General features: G+C 42.0%; 2 protein-coding genes across 9 annotated transcripts in view; one reads left to right on the top strand and one right to left on the bottom strand.

Annotated features, from left to right (window-relative positions):
• The window catches only part of znf142 (zinc finger protein 142), a 79,767-nt gene that overhangs the window by 20,832 nt on the left and 37,411 nt on the right, over nt 1–21,524 (top strand). For 4 of the 6 annotated variants that reach the window (XR_009809255.1, XR_009809254.1, XR_009809257.1 and 1 more), the window contains 2 exons: nt 2,137–2,242; nt 4,799–5,408. Coding sequence is in view for 2 of the 6 variants with exons in the window: in XM_061918376.1 (XP_061774360.1) it covers nt 2,137–2,242; nt 4,799–5,301 (609 nt within the window). In the remaining 4 variants the exon portion in view is untranslated. Of the gene's footprint in view, nt 1–2,136; nt 2,243–4,798; nt 5,431–21,524 lie in introns of those variants that run through there. The other 2 variants (XM_061918377.1, XM_061918376.1) reach the window with 2 other exon arrangements.
• The window catches only part of LOC133564225 (1-phosphatidylinositol 4,5-bisphosphate phosphodiesterase delta-4-like), a 30,963-nt gene continuing 22,864 nt past the window's right edge, over nt 13,426–21,524 (bottom strand). Inside the window, exons 14-16 of one of the 3 annotated variants that reach the window (XM_061918380.1) lie at nt 15,567–15,699; nt 15,343–15,492; nt 13,426–15,258 (exon numbers count right to left, since the gene is read on the bottom strand). In XM_061918380.1, coding sequence (XP_061774364.1) covers nt 15,167–15,258; nt 15,343–15,492; nt 15,567–15,699 — 375 coding nt within the window. In that variant the 3' untranslated portion in view covers nt 13,426–15,166. The other 2 variants (XM_061918382.1, XM_061918381.1) reach the window with 2 other exon arrangements.

The following is a 21,524-nucleotide window of genomic DNA, read 5'->3' as shown; positions in this document are numbered from 1 at the left end:
CATGTCATCGCCCGCCTTTACACCATGCTATCTGCGTGCCTGACCGGATGCGTGCATCTCGCTGCTTCTATCGTCACACGTACGAGATTGCAAGGCATATAGTCAACAGCCATACAGGTTACACTGAAGGTTGTGATATAAACAACTTTAACACTCTTACTAATATGCGCCACGCTGTGAACCCACACCAAACAAGAATGACAAACATTTCGGGAGAACATCCTCACAGTAACACAACATAAACGCAACATAATTACCCAGAATCCCAAGCATCCATGACAATTCCAGGCTATATTTTGCACCAACTCTGCCCACCTCAACCGACGCACGGGGGGGGGTTGGTGCTAGTGGGTTCACAGTGTGGCGCATATTAGTAAGAGTGTTAAAGTCGTTTATATCACAACCTTCAGTGTAACCTGTATGGCTGTTGACTATATGCCTTGCAGTCGTGTACGTGTATCGGCGAAAGCCATGTACAACATGTTACTGGGCTGGCAAGCTGATTGTACATGTTATAGAAGGCGTCAAAGGTAATGGCTTCATAGCACGCCCTTATTAAACGTTATCTGGGGGAACATCAGCAGATAATAACGACAAAGATATCTTCTTTATCTTATGAAACGGGTTAAAATGGCTCTTTGAGTGGTAAAGGTCGCCGACCCCTGCTCTAAGGGATTCTGGCCGTAGGTGAGGATAGGAACGTAGATCGACCGGTAAATTGAGAGCTTTGACTTCTGGCTCTGCTCCTTTTTCACCACGACGGACCGAGTGAGGCAAGAGTGGATCTTGAGATATTGGCTCGATAACTCAAAAACAAAATATCTTTAAAGCTCAAATGATACCTCTTTGTAATCCCTTTGATGAGGACAATGAGCTGCAGGCTGATTTTCAACAATACAATCTGTGTTCTGAGCAACGAATCTTAAAATGTGCTTTTTTTTAACAGCTGGCGCTGAGACTAGTGCGCAGGGACACTCCTAGCATTGAGTAGTCTGTTAGGTTTAGCCAAGTTGGTGGTTGCGTGCTACAACGTAACTTGCCCCCTATCCCTGCATACCCTCCCGCAAACCTCGCGTGCACCTAAAAATCCTAGCTTCGCATCTGCATCAACGCAGACCGCAGAGCTTTGATTGGTCAGCTTTTGCCAAGCAGTGTCCCTGAACACAGAAGACTAGACTTTGTGCTTGAATTGCAGAAAAACTGATATTGTGTACTTTATATCTCAGTGCACTTCAATCAATCAATCAATGTTTATTTATATAGCCCCAAATCACAAATGTCTCAAAGGACTGCACAAACCATTACGAGTACGACATCCTCGGAAGAACCCACAAAAGGGCAAGGAAAACTCGCACCCAGTGGGCAGGGAGAATTCACTTCCAGTGGGACGCCAGTGACAATGCTGACTATGAGAAACCTTGGAGAGGACCTCAGATATGGGCAACCCCCCTCTAGGGGACCGAAAACAATGGATGTTGAGCGGGTCTAACATGATACTGTGAAAGTTCAATCCATAGTGGCTCCAACACAGCCGCGAGAGTTCAGTTCAAAGCGGATCTAAGACAGCAGCGAGAGTCCCGTCCACAGGAAACCATCCCAAGCGGAGGCGGATCAGCAGCGTAGAGATGTCCCCAACCGATACACAGGCGAGCGGTCCATCCTGGGTCTCGACTCTGGACAGCCAGTACTTCATCCATGGTCATCGGACCGGACCCCCTCCACAAGGGAGGGGGGGACATAGGAGAAAAAAGAAAAGAAGCGGCAGATCAACTGGTCTAAGAAGGAGGTCTATTTAAAGGCTAGAGTATACAGATGAGTTTTAAGGTGAGACTTAAATGCTTCTACCGCTTGAAAATAATTACTCATTGTGTTGTCGTTGCATCCAGAGGAAGTCAGTACGACACGCTTTCTAACTTTTATTGCCAATCTTGTGTTTGTTTGGTCCATCTTCATCCAATTTGATTCTCGCTCTCTAAACTGTACCACCATGTAAACAAAAGCTTTATTTAGCCAGCATAAATGACGTCCGTGGCTCCGTAATATTTGCAAAATCAAGTGCTCTTTCAAGCCCTATTGGTGTACATGTCAACTCTTTATCTTAGTCTGACAAACATTTGGTTTCCTGTACTGTTCAAGCTGCATATGAGGGTTCATCAAGAAGAGAAGAAGTACCTTTGTCCGGAGTGTGGATACAAATGCAAGTGGGCCACTCAACTAAAATACCACATGACCAAGCATACAGGTGAGATCTGTTTTGGTAAAGCAGAATGTTGTTGATATTCATACTAAGTAGTAGTCAGAAGCCCCAATGAACTATTGCAATCGCACAAATTTACAAATATTATCGTCTAACACACAACTTTGTCTACAATACCCTATACTTGGGGTGGTATAGCTCGGTTGGTAGAGCGACCGTGCCAGCAACTTGAGGGTTGCAGGTTCGATCCCCGCTTCCGCCATCCTAGCCACTGCCGTTGTGTCCTTGGGCAAGACACTTTACCCACCTGCTCCCAGTGCCACCCACACTGGTTTAAAATGTAACTTAGATATTGGGTTTCACTATGTAAAGCGCTTTGAGTCACTAGAGAAAAAGCGCTATATAAATATAGTTCAATACCCAAAACCAGTGAAATTGGCACGTCGTGTAAATCGTAAATAAAAACAGAATACAATGATTTGCAAAACCTTTACGACCTACAATCAATTGAATAGACTGCAAAGACAAGATATATAATGTTCGAACTGGAAAACGTTGTTATTTTTTGCAAGTATTAGCTCATTTGGATTTGGATGCCTGCAACATGTTTTGAAAAAGCTGGCACAAGTGGCAAAAAAAAAGACTGAGAAAGTTGAGGAATGCTCATCAAAGTCTTATTTGGAAAATCCCACAGGTGAGCAGGCTAATTGGGAACAGGTGGTTGCCATGATTAGGTATAAAAGTGAAGTGAAGTGAATGATATTTATATAGCGCTTTTTCTCTAGTGACTCAAAGCGCTTTACATAGTGACACCCAATATCTAAGTTACATTTAAACCAGTGTGGGTGGCACTGGGAGCAGGTGGGTAAAGTGCCTTGCCCAAGGACACAACGGCAGTGACTAGGATGGCGGAAGCGGGGATCGAACCTGCAACCCTCAAGTTGCTGGCACGGCCACTCTACCAACCGAGCTATACCGCAGCTTCAATGAATTGCTCAGTCATTCACAAACAAGGATGGGGCGAGGGTCACCACTTGGTGAACAAATGCGTGAGCAAATTGTCGAACAGTTTAAGAACATTTCTCAACGAGCTATTGCAAATAATTTAAGGATTTCATCATCTACGGTCCGTAATATCATCAAAAGGTTCAGAGAATCTGGAAAAATCACTGCACGTAAGCGATGTTATTACAGATCTTTGATCCCCTCAGTTGGTACTGCATCAAAAAGCAACATCATTGTGTAAAGGATATCACCTCATGAGTTCAGGAACACTTCAGAAAACCACTGTCAGTAACTACAGTTTGTCGCTACATCTGTAAGTGCAAGTTAAAACGCTACGATGCAAAGCGAAGGCCATTTATCAACAACACCCAGAAACGCCGCCGGCTTCACTCTAAGATGGATTGACGCAAAGTGGAAAAGTGTTCTGTGGTCTGACGAGTCCTCATTTCAAATAGTTTTTGGAAACTGTGGACGTCATGTCTTCCAGAACAAAGAGGAAAAGAACCATCAGGATTGTTCTAGGCGCAAAGTTTAAAAGCCAGCATCTGTGATGGTATGGGGGTGTGTTAGTGCCCCAAGCATGGGTAACTTACACATCAAAGTCACTGGTTTTGGGTTTTTTTATTTACCACAAACTTTGCCCAATCAAATTTGTCCTCAGGTAGCGCTGAAACACATTTGTGAACCCTCACTTCCAGTTTATGTTGACGGTGATGCTGATGTGTGATGATGTCTCTAAAGTTCTTCTACATTGTTTTTTCCTCTAAGGCAGGGGTAGGGAACCTATGGCTCTAGAGCCAGATGTGGCTCTTTTGATGACTGCATCTGGCTCTCTGATAAATCTGAGCTGACATTGCTTAACACGATAAGTAAAGAATAATTCCACTTGTAATCACAGTGTTAAAAATTACGTTCAAAATATAAAACATTCTCATGCTTTTTTATGTTCGAAAAGTTGCATTAATGGTAAGAAGTAATTTATTTATTATTGGTTAGTGTGGGGCTTGCCCTCCTGGGGGTTCTTCAGACCACCAAGAGCCTGTTTTAGGGTTACAATATTGTTTTATTTGATTTTTCGCTCAGTTGCTTTCCAGCAATTGTCTTTTTCTCTTTCGTCCTCACTCGCGCTCTGGCTCCAGCCCCAACCCTGTCTCTCCTCCTGGCTGCTGCTTATAACAGAGCAACAGGTGATTAGATAACAAGGTCCATGTGGGCCATCTACGCGCCTGTCGCTGATTTCCAGGCCGGTCCTGGCAACATCCTGCTTTGCTGCAGGCCCGCAGGCCACGCCCCCGTCCACAGTTAGCTTCTGAATAACAATGTTATTATAAAGAATAAGAGACCTTTTATACTCTGGAAATGTTGGTCTTACTTAAAAATGCACGTGTTTAGTTGTGTTCAGTGTTAAAAAAAATATTATATGGCTCTTAGGGAAATACATTTTAAAATGTTTGGCTCTCTCAGCCAAAAAGGTTCCCGACCCCTGCTCTAAGGTATATCAGAAATGTATGGTTTCAACTGTTTTAAAGAATGATTATTCCTCACTTTTGTATGCGGGTTTAACGTTGAGAATTTAACAATATTGGTGTGTCCTAGGTGAGAAACCACATGCCTGCGATCAATGCAATTACCGCACCAACCGAGCAGACGCCCTCCGTACACACCGGGACACGCAGCACTGCGACGTGCGCTCCTACGTCTGCGAGAAATGCGGCAAAGCCTTCAAGACGAGTTTCATCCTAAAGACTCACCAGCGGCAGCACAGCGACCAACGTCCGTACACCTGCGGCTGGTGCCACAAGTCCTTCCGCTGGCCCGCCGGCCTCAGGCACCACTTCCTCTCGCACACCAAACAGCAGCCGTTTCACTGTGGCCATTGTTCCTACAGAGCCAAGCAAAAGTTCCAAGTCATCAAGCATTTACGGCGCCACCACCCGGACGTGCCGGTGGAGCAGGGCGTGGTACGAGACTCCCAGGCTGGCAGCCTCACCCTGAAGGAGGCTTTGCGAGGAACACTGAATGACAGTGTAGTCATGGAAACGGAGGCGGAAGAGAGAGATGACAGAAACATAGCACAAAGGGAGAAGACGAAACGATGAGGAGTGGTTGCTAAACTGAAGACCATCGCAGTATCTTAACCACCTATGATGAATATCCTCTTTTCTCACTTACAAATGTTTTCACAGTGTTGGAAACACAAAATAAGGTAAAGTATTATTTTTATCCAATCATGGCATGTGCATAATTTTGATTGATTGATTGATACTTTTATTAGTAGATTGCACAGTACAGTACATATTCCGTACAATAATAACGTCGACGTGCGACACGCAGTGACATAAATGCTGCTAAAAACAGCTTTTTTTTAGGCACTCTGAATCGATCGGTGAGTGAAGTGAATTATATTTATATAGCGCTTTTCTCTAGTGACTCAAAGCGCTTTACATAGTGAAACCCAATATCTAAGTTACATTTAAACCAGTGTGGGTGGCACTGGGAGCAGGTGGGTAAAGTGTCTTGCCCAAGGACACAACGGCAGTGACTAGGATGGCACAAGCGGGAATTGAACCTGCAACCCTCAAGTTGCTGGCACGGCCACTCTACCAACCGAGCTAAACTGCCCCATATTGGACCAAAAAGACAAAACAAAATTCAGTCTGGAGCCGCAAAAAATGAAAAAAGCCATATTATATACAGATAGTGAAGTGAAGTGAATTATATTTATATAGCGCTTTTCTCAAGTGACTCAAAGCGCTTTACATAGCGAAACCCAATATCTAAGTTACATTTAAACCAGTGTGGGTGGCACTGGGAGCAGGTGGGTAAAGTGCCTTGCCCAAGGACACAACGGCAGTGACTAGGATGGCACAAGCGGGAATCGAACCTGCAACCCTCAAGTTGCTGGCACGGCCACTCTACCAACCGAGCTAAACTGCCCCATATTGGACCAAAAAGACAAAACAAAATTCAGTCTGGAGCCGCAAAAACTGAAAAAAGCCATATTATATACAGATAGTGAAGTGAAGTGAATTATATTTATATAGCGCTTTTCTCAAGTGACTCAAAGCGCTTTACATAGTGAAACCCAATATCTAAGTTACATTTAAACCAGTGTGGGTGGCACTGGGAGCAGGTGGGTAAAGTGTCTTGCCCAAGGACACAACGGCAGTGACTAGGATGGCACAGGCGGGAATCGAACCTGCAACCCTCAAGTTGCTGGCACGGCCACTCTACCAACCGAGCTAAACTGCCCCATATTGGACCAAAAAGACAAAAAAAAAATTCAGTCTGGAGCCGCAAAAACTGAAAAAAGCCATATTATATACAGATAGTGAAGTGAAGTGAATTATATTTACATAGCGCTTTTCTCAAGTGACTCAAAGCGCTTTACATAGTGACACCCAATATCTAAGTTACATTTAAACCAGTGTGGGTGGCACTGGGAGCAGGTGGGTAAAGTGTCTTGCCCAAGGACACAACGGCAGTGACTAGGATGGCACACGCGGGAATTGAACTTGCAACCCTCAAGTTGCTGGCACGGCCGCTCTACCAACCGAGCTATGCCGTGTGCAGGTGTACTTAAGGTGTGACTGGGTGAATTTAAGTAATGTTTATGAAGTTTACTTTCGACCGTGTTAAGAAAGAAAATAGCGGTGACGACTTCCGTCCTTTTTATACCGCTTGTCCCTCTCACAGATAGACAGACAAGCCTTGATCAAGAATAATATATATATATATATATATATATATATATATATATATATATATATTAGGGGTGTGGGAAAAAAATCGATTCAAATACGAATCGAATCGTTTACGTTGTGCGATTCAGAATCATCGATTCTCATTTTTAAAAACATTTAAAAAAATGTTTTATTTATTTATTTTTTTTTTTAATCAATCCAACAAACCAATACACAGCAATACCATAACAATGCAATCCAATTCCAAAACCGAACCTGACCCAGCAACACTGCAATAAACAGAGCAATTGAGGAGACACAAACACGACACAGAACAAACCAAAAGTAGTGAAACAAAAATGAATATTATCAACAACAGTATCAATATTAGTTATAATTTCAGCATAGCAGTGATTAAAAATCCCTCATTGACATTATCATTAGACATTTAGAAAAATAAAAGAAAAAGAACAATAGTGTCACAGTGGCTTACACTTGCATCGCATCTCATAAGCTTGACAACACACTGTGTCCAATGTTTTCACAAAGATAAAATAAGTCATATTTTTGGTTCGTTTAATAGTTAAAACAAATTTACATTATTGCAATCAGTTGATAAAACATTGTCCTTTACAATTATGAAAGCTTTTAAAAAAAAATCTACTTCTCTGCTTGCATGTCAGCAGACGGGTAGATCCTGCTGAAATCCTATGTATTGAATGAATACAGAATCCTTTTGAATCGAGAATCGAATCGAATCGGAAAAAAATCGATATGTTATCGAATCGTCACCCCAAGAATCGATATTGAATCGAATCGTGGGACACCCAAAGATCCACAGCCCTTATATATACATATATATCAATGTTTATTTTTATAGCTCTAAATCACAAGTGTCTCAAAGGGCTGCACAAGCCCCAACGACATCCGCGGTTCAGCGCGCACATAAGGGCAAGGAAAAACTCACAACCCAGTGGGACGTCGATGAGAATGACTATGAGAAACCTTGGAGAGGACTGCAGATGTGGGTGACACCCACATCTAGGGGAGACCGGATGCAATGGACATATAATGGATATATAATATATATATATATATATATATACACACATATACAGTACAGGCCAAAAAGTTTGGACACACCTTTACATTTCAATGTGTTTTCTTTATTTTCATGACTATTTACATTGTAAATTGTCACTGAAGACATCAAAACTATGACACCTGTGAAGTGAAAACCATTTCAGGCGACTACCTCTTGAAGCTCATCGAGAGAATGGCGAGAGTGTGCAAAGCAGTAATGAGAGCAAAGGGTGGCTATTTTGAAGAAACTAGTGTAGTTCTTTCACCTTTTTTTTGTGAAGTACATAACTCCACGTGTTCATTCATAGTTTTGATGCCTTCTGTGGCAATCTACAATCTAAATAGTCCCATCCATCCATCCATCCATCCATCCATCCATCATCTTCCGCTTATCCGTGGTCGGGTCGCGGGGGCAGCAGCCTAAGCAGGGAAGCCCAGACTTCCCTCTCCCCAGCCACTTCGTCTAGCTCTTCCTGGGGGATCCCGAGGCGTTCCCAGGCCAGCCGGGAGACATAGTCTTCCCAACGTGTCCTGGGTCTTCCACGTGGCCTCCTACCGGTTGGACGTGCCCTAAACACCTCCTTAGGGAGGCGGTCGGGTGGCATCCTGACCAGATGCCCGAACCACCTCATCTGGCTCCTTTCCATGTGGAGGAGCAGCGGCTTTACTTTGAGTTCCTCCCGGATGACAGAGCTTCTCACCCTATCTCTAAGGGAGAGACCCAAACTCATTTCGGCCGCTTGTACCCGTGATCTTATCCTTTCGGTCATGACCCAAAGCTCATGACCATAGGTGAGGATGGGAACGTAGATCGACCGGTAAATTGAAAGCTTTGCCTTCCGGCTCAGCTCCTTCTTCACCACAACGGATCGGTACAACGTCCGCATTACTGAAGACGCCGCACCGATCCGCCTGTCGATCTCACGATCCACTCTTCCCCCACTCGTGAACAAGACTCCTAGGTACTTGAACTCCTCCACTTGGGGCAGGGTCTCCTCCCCAACCCAGAGATGGCATTCCACCCTTTTCCGGGCGAGAACCAAATAGTAAATAGTCATGAAAATAAAGAAAATGCATTGAATGAGGAGAAGGAGTGTCCAAACAATTAACAGTATACATTTTCAAAAGAAAAATTATGATACTTTTGGAGAGGGTTGTTCATTTTAGATTTGGAAACGCTTCCACAATCAAACTCAGAAATTCGGCTTATAAAAGGGACTGCGGAGCAAAATTGACACCAAAGCATATCCAACAAAATATTATCTAGACCAGGGGTGCCCACACTTTTTCTGCAGGCGAGCTACTTTTCAATTGACCAACTCGAGGGGATCTACCTCATTTATATATATCATTTATATTTATTTATTTATTTATGAAAGAGACATTTTTGTAAACAAGTTAAATGTGTTTAATGATAATACAAGCATGTGTAACACATATAGATGTTTTTCTTTCACGAAGACAAGAATATAAGTTGGTGTATTACCTCATTCTGATGACTTGCATTGATTGGAATCAGACAGTAATGATGATAACGCCCACATTTTCAAATGGAGGAGAAAAAAAGTTGTCCTTTCTGTACAATACCACATGAAAGTGGTTGGTTTTTGGCATCTAATTCATCCAGCTTCCATACACTTTACAAGAAAAACATTGGCGGCAAATTCCGTAGCTTGCTTGATTGACATTCACGGCACCCGAGGGTCTTGTGAGATGACGCTGGCTGCTGCCAGTTCATTATTATGAAAAAAATGACAGAGAGGAAGGCGAGAAACACTTTTTATTTCAACAGACTCTCGCGCCGTCCCTTCCGTCAAAACTCTAAAGGCCGACTGCACATTTCCGATCTTCACAATAAAAGCCCTGCTTCATGCTGCCTGCGCTAACAAAATAAGAGTCTCAGAAAGCTGCCGTGCACAAGTGATGTGCACGCCAGGGATCGCTTGTGCACGCCAGTTTTCCGAGACTCTGTATTTAGTTAGCGCAGGCAGCATGAAGCAGGGCTTTTATTGTGAAGATAGGAAACGTGCAGTCGGCCTTTAGAGTTTTGACGGAAGGTACGGCGCGAGAGTCTGTTGAAATAAAAAGTGTTTCTCGCCTTCCTCTCGGTCATATTTTAATAATAATGATCTTGCAGCAGCCAGCGTCATCTCACAAGACCCTCCGGTACCGTGAATGTCATTTAAGTGACGTCTTGGTGAAGATTGATGATCACTAATTTTTAGGTCTATTTTTTTAAAAGCCTGGCTGGAGATCGACTGACACACCCCCCGCGGTCGACTGGTAGCTCGCGATCGACGTAATGGGCACCCCTGGTCTAGACCAGTGGTTCTCCCAAAAAATGTTCACCAAGTACAACTGCACAAAACACTCGGCTTTGCAAATACCACCGCAATGGCCGACATCAGGATACAGTAGCGTAATAGGCCTAAATATTCATTAAAAACAAAGCCGAGGTCTTATTTAACAAGCATATTTCAAATGTTTTGGCCACTGTAACATTACACACAGTTTGAACAGTAACACTGCTTTAATTAATCATTTGGCGTACTTACCAGTAGTGGTAAACAGTTTGAGAATCACTGATCTTGACCACAAGGAAGTGTTTTTAAATGTCAATTAAAATCATCTTAGGTTGATCTCGTCATTCTACGGCAGTTGTAAAAACGAGCCACCTTTTTTGGCATCAAGTTGTTTTAGGCAAAATGCTTTAATCATTGATATACGATGTAGTTTTACTTTTTGTTATTTATTTATTTGGTATTTTTATTGATTGAATGACCAGCGTATATTTCGGATGCATACTGTTTAGCAGTGATCAACGATTCAAACATTTAATGACATTAATATATTAAGGCTATACAGCATTGCACACGAGGTATCCACATGTCAGGCAAGTGAATGAAATACGTTTTACAAGCTTATACATTTCAGGTTAGGACAGGTTTGTGCATTCTATGTCTTTTTTCATTGTGTTCCATTCCGTCAACACTTTGGATTTATATTTAAAGGCAAAACAGCCATGTTTACTTCGTACATAACCCAAGCAAGGCAATAATGTTTGTCCGATGAATAACTAGAATAAACTGCACTGACTCTACTCAACTTCAATCTTTTGGCAGTGTAAAGAAATATGGAAAATGGGATGCAAAATGTAGTTTTACAATAGGTTTTCTCTTCCCTGACAAAATGTACTGTCTGACATAAAACAAGTCACAATTGTTCTTTTTAAATATCTGAAATTTAAATAACGGATTTCCTCAGGCAAGCGCTTCCCATCCTCGAGACCTGGGGGCCAGATCTGGTCTGCCACATCCTTTTATATGGACCGTAAAAATCTGTATTTTCTTACAGAATGTATTCGTTCTTTCCATTTTGACAGAAACGTACAGCATGCAATTGCATACATTTTAAACGTTAATATTATCTAATATTATACATTCCAAACCTTTTTTGTAAACGTAAACATAAATACTGACATGTATATGCTTGACTTGTGATTTTAAAGCAAGTTATCCATCAAAATCTACACTGTAAAAATGACAATGATTTTGTCAACTGACAGCTCCGATGCCTGAACTTTACCGTCCAAAAAACTGTGGTATTGTTTTTCAATTACAGTGATACACCGGAAAAAGTAAAATTTTGCCTTTTTTTTACTGAATGAAACAGCCAGAATGTACATGAAAATAAAGAATGTGGGATTTACAATATTAACTATAAGCCAGGGGTCGGGAATCTTTTTTGAAAGCCAAATTTTTTTAAAGTGTATTACCGTATTATATGTTTTAACACTGAATACAACTAAATGCATGCATTTTTTAAAGTAAGACCTACATTTTTAAGAGTATAAGTCTTATATTTTATATCATTTTTATTCTGAAGCTAACCAATAATAAATAAAATACTTCTTTGGCAACACTAAATAGGCCCTAGTGTGTGAATGTCTTGTCCAGGGTGTACGCCGCCTTCAGCCCAAATGCAGCTGGGATAGGCTCCAGCAACCCCCGCGACCCCAAAAGGGACAAGCGGTAGAGAATAGATGGATGGACTTCTTACCATTGAACAGGTGCGGTTGAAAACGGATGCATGGATTAAAATGCATAAGAATGTTTTATATGTTAAACGTTGTTTTTAACACCGATTACTGGCGGAATTATTCATTACTTATCGTGTTAAGCGATGTCAGCTCAGATGTATTTGAGAGCCAGATGCAGTCATCAAAAGAGCCACATCTGGCTCTAAAGACATAGGTTCCCTACCCCTGCTATAAGCGATAAAACTGAATATTGACAACATATGACATCACACCCACTCTCGTGTTAAGCAATGTCAGCTCAGATGTATTTGAGAGCCAGATGCAGTCATCAAAAGAGGTTTTAGTGAATTATATTTTATATTTTATATAGCGCTTTTCTCAAGTGACTCAAAGCGCTTTACATAGTGAAACCCAATATCTAAGTTACATTTAAACCAGTGTGGGTGGCACTGGGAGCAGGTGGGTAAAGTGTCTTGCCCAAGGACACAACGGCAGTAACTAGGATGGCACAAGCGGGAATCGAACCTGCAACCCTCAAATTGCTGGCAATTGTGTAATAATATCATGAGGCCATTCCTTATACATTAATATTCAGATATTATTTACTGCTACAAACGGCCTTCTGAGGGTGACCATGACTGCGATGTGGATCTCAAAGAAAAGGAGTTTGACATCCTTGCTCTGTAGAGTCAAGGCCCATGTTTTACAATAGAATAATCTCACGGCCACCAAACAAAACAATGAATACTGTAGATCAGGAGTCACCAACCTTTTTGAAACCAAGAGCTACTTCTTGGGTACTGATTAATGCGAAGGGCTACCAGTTTGATACACACTTAAATAAATTGCCAGAAATAGCCAATTTGCTCAATTTACCTTTAATAAATAAATCTATATATATAAAAAAAAAAATGGGTATTTCTGTCTGTCATTCCGTCGTACATTTTTTTTCCGTTTACGGAAAGTTTTTTTGTAGAGAATAAATGATGAAAAAAACACTTCATTGAACGGTTTAAAAGAGGAGAAAATACGAAAAAAATGAAAATAAAATTTTGAAACCTAGTTTATCCTCAATTTCGACTCTTTAAAATTCAAAATTCAACCAAAAAAAACGAAGAGAAAAACTAGCTAATTCGAATCTAATTGAAAAAATTTTAAAAACATTTTTATGGAACATCATTAGTAATTTTTCCTGATTGAGATTAATTTTTGAATTTTGATGACATGTTTTGAATAGGATAAAATCCAATCTGCCCTTTGTTAGTGTCAGAGTTGCCACTGAGTTTGTGTTTTAACTTCTCTGTGTGTTTAGTATTTCCTGTCCTTAGTTCCTGTCTAGTGCTCTTATTTTGGTTCAGCTTCCTGTTTGTCTCCCTGTGTCCTGTTTTCACTCAGCTGCGGCTGATTGGCACCTGGTCACACCTGATGTCAATCAGCCCGCTCCTATTTTACCTGCTTTGTTCCTCCAGTCAGGGCTGGATCATTCTGTCAGGGTTATTTGTTGACGAACCACAAGATGCAGAGATGGAGGCAGGCATGGAATGTGAAAACTTGATTTAATTTAAATAATAGAACAAGAACAAACAAAAAGCACGCAGGTGGGCGGAATAACAAACTAAGGGAGCTAGCACTGGAAGCTAGAAAACAAAAAGGAACTTTAGCATGAAAGCTAGTGGATGGCAAACAGATAAACTGGAAATAACTAATGGCTAACAAAAACAGCTTACCGCTATGACGACCAGGACAAGGTGTAGCATGACAGGTAATAGCTGAAATGGTAGCAAAGACACAAGAGTGACATGAGGCAACGACAATACAATACAACGATCCAGCCCTGACTGGAGGAACAAAGCAGGTAAAATAGGAGCTGGCTGATTGACATCAGGTGTGCCCACATGCCAATCAGCCGCAGCTGAGTGAAAACAGGACACACGGAGACAAACAGGAAGCTGAACCAAAATAAGAGCACTAGACAGGAACTAAGGACAGGAAATACTAAACACACAGAGGAGAAGCTAAAACACAAACAAACTGTCAGTGGCAACTCTGACAGTTAAAATATATAACAAATTGGACCAAGCTAAATTTCTAACAAAGACAAATCATTATTTCTTCTAGATTTTCCAGAACAAAAATTTTAAAAGAAATTCAAAATACTTTGAAATAAGATTTAAATTTGATTCTACAGATTTTCTAGATTTGCCAGATTTTTTTTTTAATTTTAATCATAAGTTTGAAGAAATATTTCACAAATATTATTTGTCGAAAAAACAGAAGCTAAAATTAAGAATTAAATTAAAATGTATTTATAATTCTTTACAATAAAAAAAAAACTTGAGTATTGATTTAAATTGTCAGGAAAGAATAGGAAGGAATTTAAAAGGTATATATGTTTAAAAATCCTAAAATCATTTTTAAGGTTGTATTTTTTCTCTAAAATTGTCTTTCTGAAAGTTATAAGAAGCAAAGTAAATAAAAAATAATGAATTTATTTAAACAAGTGAAGACCAAATCTTTAAAATATTTTCTTGGATTTTGAAATTCTATTTGAGTTTTGTCTCTCTTAGAATTAAAAATGTCGAGCAAAGCGAGACCAGCTTGCTAGTAAATAAATAAAATTTAAAAAATCGCGGCGGCTTACTGGTAAGTGCTGCTATTTGAGCTATTTTTTAGAACAGGCCAGCGGGCGACTCATCTGGTCCTTACGGGCTACCTGGTGCCCGCGGGCACCGCGTTGGTGACCCCTGCTGGAGATGAACAAAGATACATTATTTGTAGTCAATCCTTTTCGGACCAATTAAGTGAAACTGGATAACTTCCAATGGCACACCTGGTCTCTCACGGCACAGTGTTTGGGAATCACTGCCATTGGCCAAAATAACTCTGCAGTCTTGTATTTGTGGCAAATACCTATTTTGAGTCGATAGTTGACTCTCCGGATGTTAGTTCAGTCCCTTCCAGTCAAATATTTTTCCGTCGCTATGTAAACTCTGTAATTGGCGACCGGTCCATGGTTTAGTCGGCCCAAAATCAGCTGGGATAGGCTCCAGTCTCTGCGGACCTGAACAGGGTAAACAGTTCAAACTTGATGGACAGATCCCAACGATCCCAAAGCAGTCTTTTTCTAAAACCCAAGGGCTCACTGATTGGAATGGTTCTTCATGTTAGGTCCGAGATACTGATATTGACAAACAATGAGGAGGGAGGGATGGCCGTCCCATCCTTTGAAAGAAGATGGATGTGACGATACCCTATAACAAAGATGGAGCTTATTTTCAACAAAATGTCGCATTGCATCGGACTGCAACAGAGCGCCTGGTGCGCGCATTGCTCACCTGATTGGATGCATGTGAACGGGAGCGTGTACTGTCCAATGAAGTCATTTCTGGATGTCTTGTCGTAATCTTCTACCACAAAACGAACCAGGGCCAAATCAGGAGTATGGATGACGAAATTCAGAGTTTGGTTCCACACGGGGTTAAAACCTGTAAGAAGGGAAGCTACAGTTTTGGGGGGTAGTGTCCAAATTATAAGTGTAAATAAACCAGCGTTATTTTACCATTGTTGTTGATGTGACTGGTCTCGTCTTTAGTCTGGTCCTGTGGCACGCCATAGATCTCGACTCTGACCAAGGGGTCCACAATAGAGCCTTCTTTCTGGTTCACCTTTGGTAGCTGCTGCCCACTAATTACCTGATTAACAAAACATAGGGTTCTTAGAAAACTAAATCAGTGACCTGTTGTGAGTTGTATCGTATTATCTCATGATAGTCCCTGCCGCGATTAAAACCAATAAGTCTATAATATAGTCTAAAATACATAATAAACCATTTAAAAAGAGTATACACATACAGGTGCTGGTCATATTATTAGAATATCATGAAAAAGTTGATTTATTTCATTAATTTCATTTAGAAAGTCAAACTTGTAGAATGTATACATTCATTCCAAACAGACTGATACATTTCAAGTGTTTTTTGCCAAAAAGGAGATGATTATAGCTGACAACCAATGAAAACCCTAAATTCAACATCTCAGAAAATTAGAATATGGTGAAAAGGTCAGATATTAAAGACACCTGGTGCCACACTCTAATTAGCTAACTAACTCAAAACACCTGGAAAAGCCTTTATATGGTCTCTTGTTTTGATTCTGTATGACACACAATCATGGGGAAGACTGCTGACTTGACAACTGTCCAAAAGATGACCATTGATACTTTAAAGAAGGAGGGCAAGACACAAAAGGTCATTGCCAAAGAGGTTGGATGTTCCCAGAGCTCTGTGTCCAAGCACATTAATAGAGAGGCGAAGGGAAGACAAAGATGTGGTAGAAAAAAGTGTACAAGCAAGAGGGATAACCACGCCCTGGAGAGGATTGTCAAACAAAACCGATTCAAAAATGTGGGGGAGATCCACAAAGAGTGGACTGCAGCTGGAGTCAGTGCTTCAAGAACCACCACGCACCGACGTATGCAAGATATGGGCTTCAGCTGTCGCATTCCTTGTGTAAACCCACTCTTGAATAAGAGACAACGTCAAAAGCGTCTCGCCTGGGCTCAAGACAAAAAGGACTGGACTGCTGCTGAGAGGTCCAAAGTTATGTTTTCATACGAAAGTAAATATTTTGTATCTCCTTTGGAAATCAAGGTCCCAGAGTCTGGAGGAAGACAGGAGAGGCACAGAATCCACGTTGCCTGAAGTCCAGTGTCAAATTTCCACAATCGGTAATGGTCTGGGGTGTCATGTCATCTGCTGGTGTTGGTCCACTGTGTTTCCTGAGGTCTAGGGTCAATGCAGCAGACTACCAGGAAGTTTTAGAACACTTTATGCTGCCTGCCGCAAACCAATTTTATGGAGGTGAAGATTTAATTTTCCGACATGACTTGGCACCGGCACACAGTGCCAAATCTACCAGTACCTGGTTTAAGGACCATGGTATCCCTGTTCTTGATTGGCCTGCAAACTCACCTGACCTTAACCCCATAGAAACCTATGGGGTATTGTGAAGCGGAAGATGCGAGATGCCAGACCCAACAATGCTGAAGAGCTGAAGGCCACTATTAAAGCAACCTGGGCTCTCATAACACCTGAGGAGTGCAACAGACTGGTGGACTCCAAGCCACGCCGTCTTGCTGCAGCAATTCAGGCAAAAGGAGCTGCAACTAAGTATTGATTGCCGTACATGCTGAAACTTTTCATGTTCATACTTTTCAGTTGGCCCACATTTCTAAAAAATATTTTTTGGTACTAGTCGTAACTAATATTCTGAGATACTGAATTTGGGATTTTCAGTAATTGTCAGTACTAATCATCAACATTTAAAGAAATAAACATTTCAAATCTATCACTACGTATGTAATGAATTGATATAATATGTAAGTTTCACGTTCTGAATATAATTACTGAAATAAATAAACTTTTTCATGATATTCTAATAATATGAACAGCACCTGTATACTTGTTTGACTAGACTGTATTCCAGCAAAATGAAAAAAAGTAACAACCAAAATCTCTGTTTTTGATTCTATTTTTGATTTATATTACAGAACATTGCTTGTTGTATGAAATTGGGTTGGCAAGAGAAAATGCTCCACTAGATCAGAGGTTCCCAGAAAAACCTTAAGTGGTCTGCAAAGTAATTTTTAGTCATTTAAATTGTAGTTTTAGCTAATATTTTACTGTTTACTGACATTTTAGTTAATGTATGAATTGTTATTGAAAGCATGAAGAAATTAGTATTGTTTAAAAAATTCAAAACAGTGAAACTATTGGGTATAACTTTTAATGTCTGTTCAGTGGGAGATTAAGTACCGGTACTTGATTTCTTCTTTCTTCTATGAGAGGTTTATTTCAACAAAAGGAGAATCCCAACAAAAACTCCATCCATCCATCTTCTTCCGCTTATCCGAGGTCGGGTCGCGGGGGCAACAGCCTAAGCAAGGAAACCCAGACTTCCCTCTCCCCAGCCACTTCGTCTAGCTCTTCCCGGGGGATCCCGAGGCGTTCCCAGGCCAGCCGGGAGACATAGTCTTCCCAACGTGTCCTGGGTCTTCCCCGTGGCCTCCTACCGGTTGGACGTGCCCTAAACACCTCCCTAGGGAGGCGTTCGGGTGGCATCCTGACCAGATGCCCGAACCACCTCATCTGGCTCCTCTCGATGTGGAGGAGCAGCGGCTTTACTTTGAGTTCCTCCCGGATGACAGAGCTTCTCACCCTATCTCTAAGGGAGAGCCCCGCCACACGGCGGAGGAAACTCATTTCGGCCGCTTGTACCCGTGATCTTATCCTTTCGGTCATGACCCAAAGCTCATGACCATAGGTGAGGATGGGAACGTAGATCGACCGGTAAATTGAGAGCTTTGCCTTCCGGCTCAGCTCCTTCTTCACCACAACGGATCGGTACAACGTCCGCATTAGTGGAAGACGCCGCACCGATCCGCCTGTCGATCTCACGATCCACTCTTCCCTCACTCGTGAACAAGACTCCAAGGTACTTGAACTCCTCCACTTGGGGCAGGGTCTCCTCCCGAACCCGGAGATGGCATTCCACCCTTTTCCGGGCGAGAACCATGGACTCGGGCTTGGAGGTGCTGATTCTCATTCCGGTCGCTTCACACTCGGCTGCGAACCGATCCAAAACTCCTAAAAATACATTAAAAAAAGGTCATGAATTATACTGAAATATGTATTTGGTACCCAAGTACAATATATCTTAGTACTTAGTGAGAAGCACAGAGGTCACCCATAATAATAATAATAATAATGGATTAGATTGATATTGCGCTTTTTCTATTGTTAGATACTCAAAGCGCTCACAGAGAAGTGGGAACCCATCATTCATTCACACCTGGTGGTGGTAAGCTACATCTGTAGCCACAGCTGCCCTGGGGTAGACTGACGGAAGCGTGGCTGCCAGTTTGCGCCTACGGCCCCTCCGACCACCACCTATCATTCATTCATCATTCATTCACCAGTGTGAGCGGCACCGGGGGCAAAGGGTGAAGTGTCCTGCCCAAGGACACAACGGCAGCCACTTGGATGTCAATAGGTGGGAAGCGAACCTGCAACCCTCAGGTTTCTGGCACGGACGCTCTACCCACTACGCCATGCCGCCCCAGCCATTTCTTGGTCACTAGTGATGCGCACATCTCAATAGGAAATTTGATCCACGACTCTTTACAGGTACTCTCCAAAACCTGTTTCAGCTACATTTACAGATTTTCTATGGAAATCATGTCCAAAGACTGGCTAGGCCACTTTAGGAGGAGTCTTCTTGGATTACTTGTCTCCTTAGACCTTTAGGCTGAGAGAGCCAAGAAGCCAAATGTTCTAAAATGTATTTCCATAAGAGCCATATAATATTTTCTTTAACACTAAACACAAAGGCGTGCATTTTTAAGTAAGACCAACATTTCTAGAGTATAATAGGTCTCTTATTCTTTGTAATAACATTGTTATTCTGAAGCTAACTGTGGAGGGGGCGTGGTCTGCGGGCCTGCAGCGGACCGGGTTGTTGCCAGGATCGGCCTCGAAATCAGCGACAGGTGCATAGATGGCCCACCTGGGCCTTGTTATCTAATCACCTGTCGCTCTGTTATAAGCAGCAGCCAGGAGGAGAGACAGGGTTGGGGCAGGAGCCAGAGTGCGAGCAAGAATGAAAGACAAAAAGACAATTGCTGGAAAGCAACTGAGAGATTTATTGAAAAATAAAACATAATTGTAACCCAATACATGGTCTCATGTCGGTGCTTGGTGGTCTGGAGAACCCCCAGGAGGGCAAGCCCCACACTAACCAATAATAAATAAATAACTGCTTACCATTAACGCAAGTTTTTGAACTGGTGCGGTAGTAAACGGATGGATGGATTAAAAAGGCATATTTTGAACGGTATGTTCAACACTGTGATTACAAGTGGAATTATTCATTACTCATCGTGTTAAGCAATGTCAGCTAGGATTTACCTGAGAGCCAGATGCAGTCATCAAAAGAGCCACATCTGGCTCGCGAGCCATAGGTTCCCTACCCCTGCCTTAGACTTATGTTTCATATCCTTCAGTGTTCTGGCTGAGGCTTCTCGTGGAAGTTTCTAGCATAGAAACTCCACTAAAGCAGAATGTTTCCACCTCAAGTGTGGCCTCTTTCTCCGCAAGCTTCTTGCTGATGGCTTTGTAGCCCACCTCAATCTTTCTCTGAGGTTGTTTTCAACTCGTCGGTCTTGCCCATGATGGTGGAGTACTTTTCTTAAGGGACGGTACTATTTTGTGGCACGATCGGTTTCTAGTTTTCTTGGTGGTTTTGGAATAAACATGTCTGAGCAGCATTTCACTCCTGCTTTTTCCTTCCTTGCAATTGGGTCCACTTTGCCACCACCTTCCTGACTGTGACAGTCCAACCGGATGAAGAAATGGAAATTTGACTCTTACTTGGAAACCCGTTTAGCCCAAGTGAGCGCAGTCATAGTCTTTTCACCCACACCCTGTCTCACCTCATGTGTCTGTTTCGCCTTCGTCTTTTTTGGTGAATGTCTGTCATCTGGTCCCTAGTCCGGTAGTGTAACTTCTCACCAGTAAACCTTCCCCCTTAGCCATGTGGTTTCAGCGACCATGGCTGATTGCACCTTGTGACCTACCAGTCCGCCATGTCTTCTGTTCCTGTCCTAGCTTCACAGCCGGTTCCAGCCAGTTGACCATTACAAGATAAATCTTGACTCTTTGACCTCCCTCCACCCATCCCAACTCCAACCCTTCCTTGGCCAAGCACCCTAAGCGGTCTCTACTTTGCTGACCTTGCTATCCTTGCTGGACCCTGGATGGTTCACAGCAATTAAGCTGGTCCTTTGGCGTACCACTGAATGGAGCCCGCATTCCAGTAATGCAACACGTACCACAGTTTGAGAATGACTACTCTAGATGAGTTCTCCTCCTGTTTGTGATTGCTACTTTTTTATGGTGAACCTAAGGCCTTCCTCATTTTTTTTTAGTTTGGACATGTTCTTGTTTTCGTACTTTTTAGGGGAGAGTGCTGTCATGATCTATTTCTGGTTGGCTTGTGTTTTGTTCAGCATGTGCTCGTTTGTGTCTTGCTCTGACCTCGTTTCTTCGTCTTGTGTCTAGTCCAGGAAAATTGAGTTGTCTAATTAGGCTGTGTATTTAGTTCTCATTTTGTTGTCTCACTTTTGTTTGGTCGCTTGTGTTGTGTCCTGCTCCAAGCTAGTCATTATTTTCATGCTCTTAGTGTTTGTTTTTTCAATTTGGACATTGTTGTTACTTTATATGTAGTACTTTTGATTTCCTGGGTTCCTCGAGTGGTTGTGGAAGAAACCTTTTTGAGCAGCATGGAATTTTCTGTTTCCAATTGAGTCCGCTGACCATGACACATCTGTTTTTCTGGGCACATTAGAAGATCAAATACTTATTTCACTTAATCAAATAGAAAATAATTTATAACTTTTATTTATTTATTTTTTTGCGAAGTTAGCAGAAACGTATAAAATATTGGATGTCCTTGTCTGGGGG

The sequence above is a fragment of the Nerophis ophidion genome, linkage group LG13 (genome assembly GCF_033978795.1).
Source record: "Nerophis ophidion isolate RoL-2023_Sa linkage group LG13, RoL_Noph_v1.0, whole genome shotgun sequence".
Lineage (NCBI taxonomy): Eukaryota > Metazoa > Chordata > Actinopteri > Syngnathiformes > Syngnathidae > Nerophis > Nerophis ophidion.
Note: the sequence above shows the minus strand (reverse complement) of the source record. Positions and strands in the feature narration are given on the sequence as shown.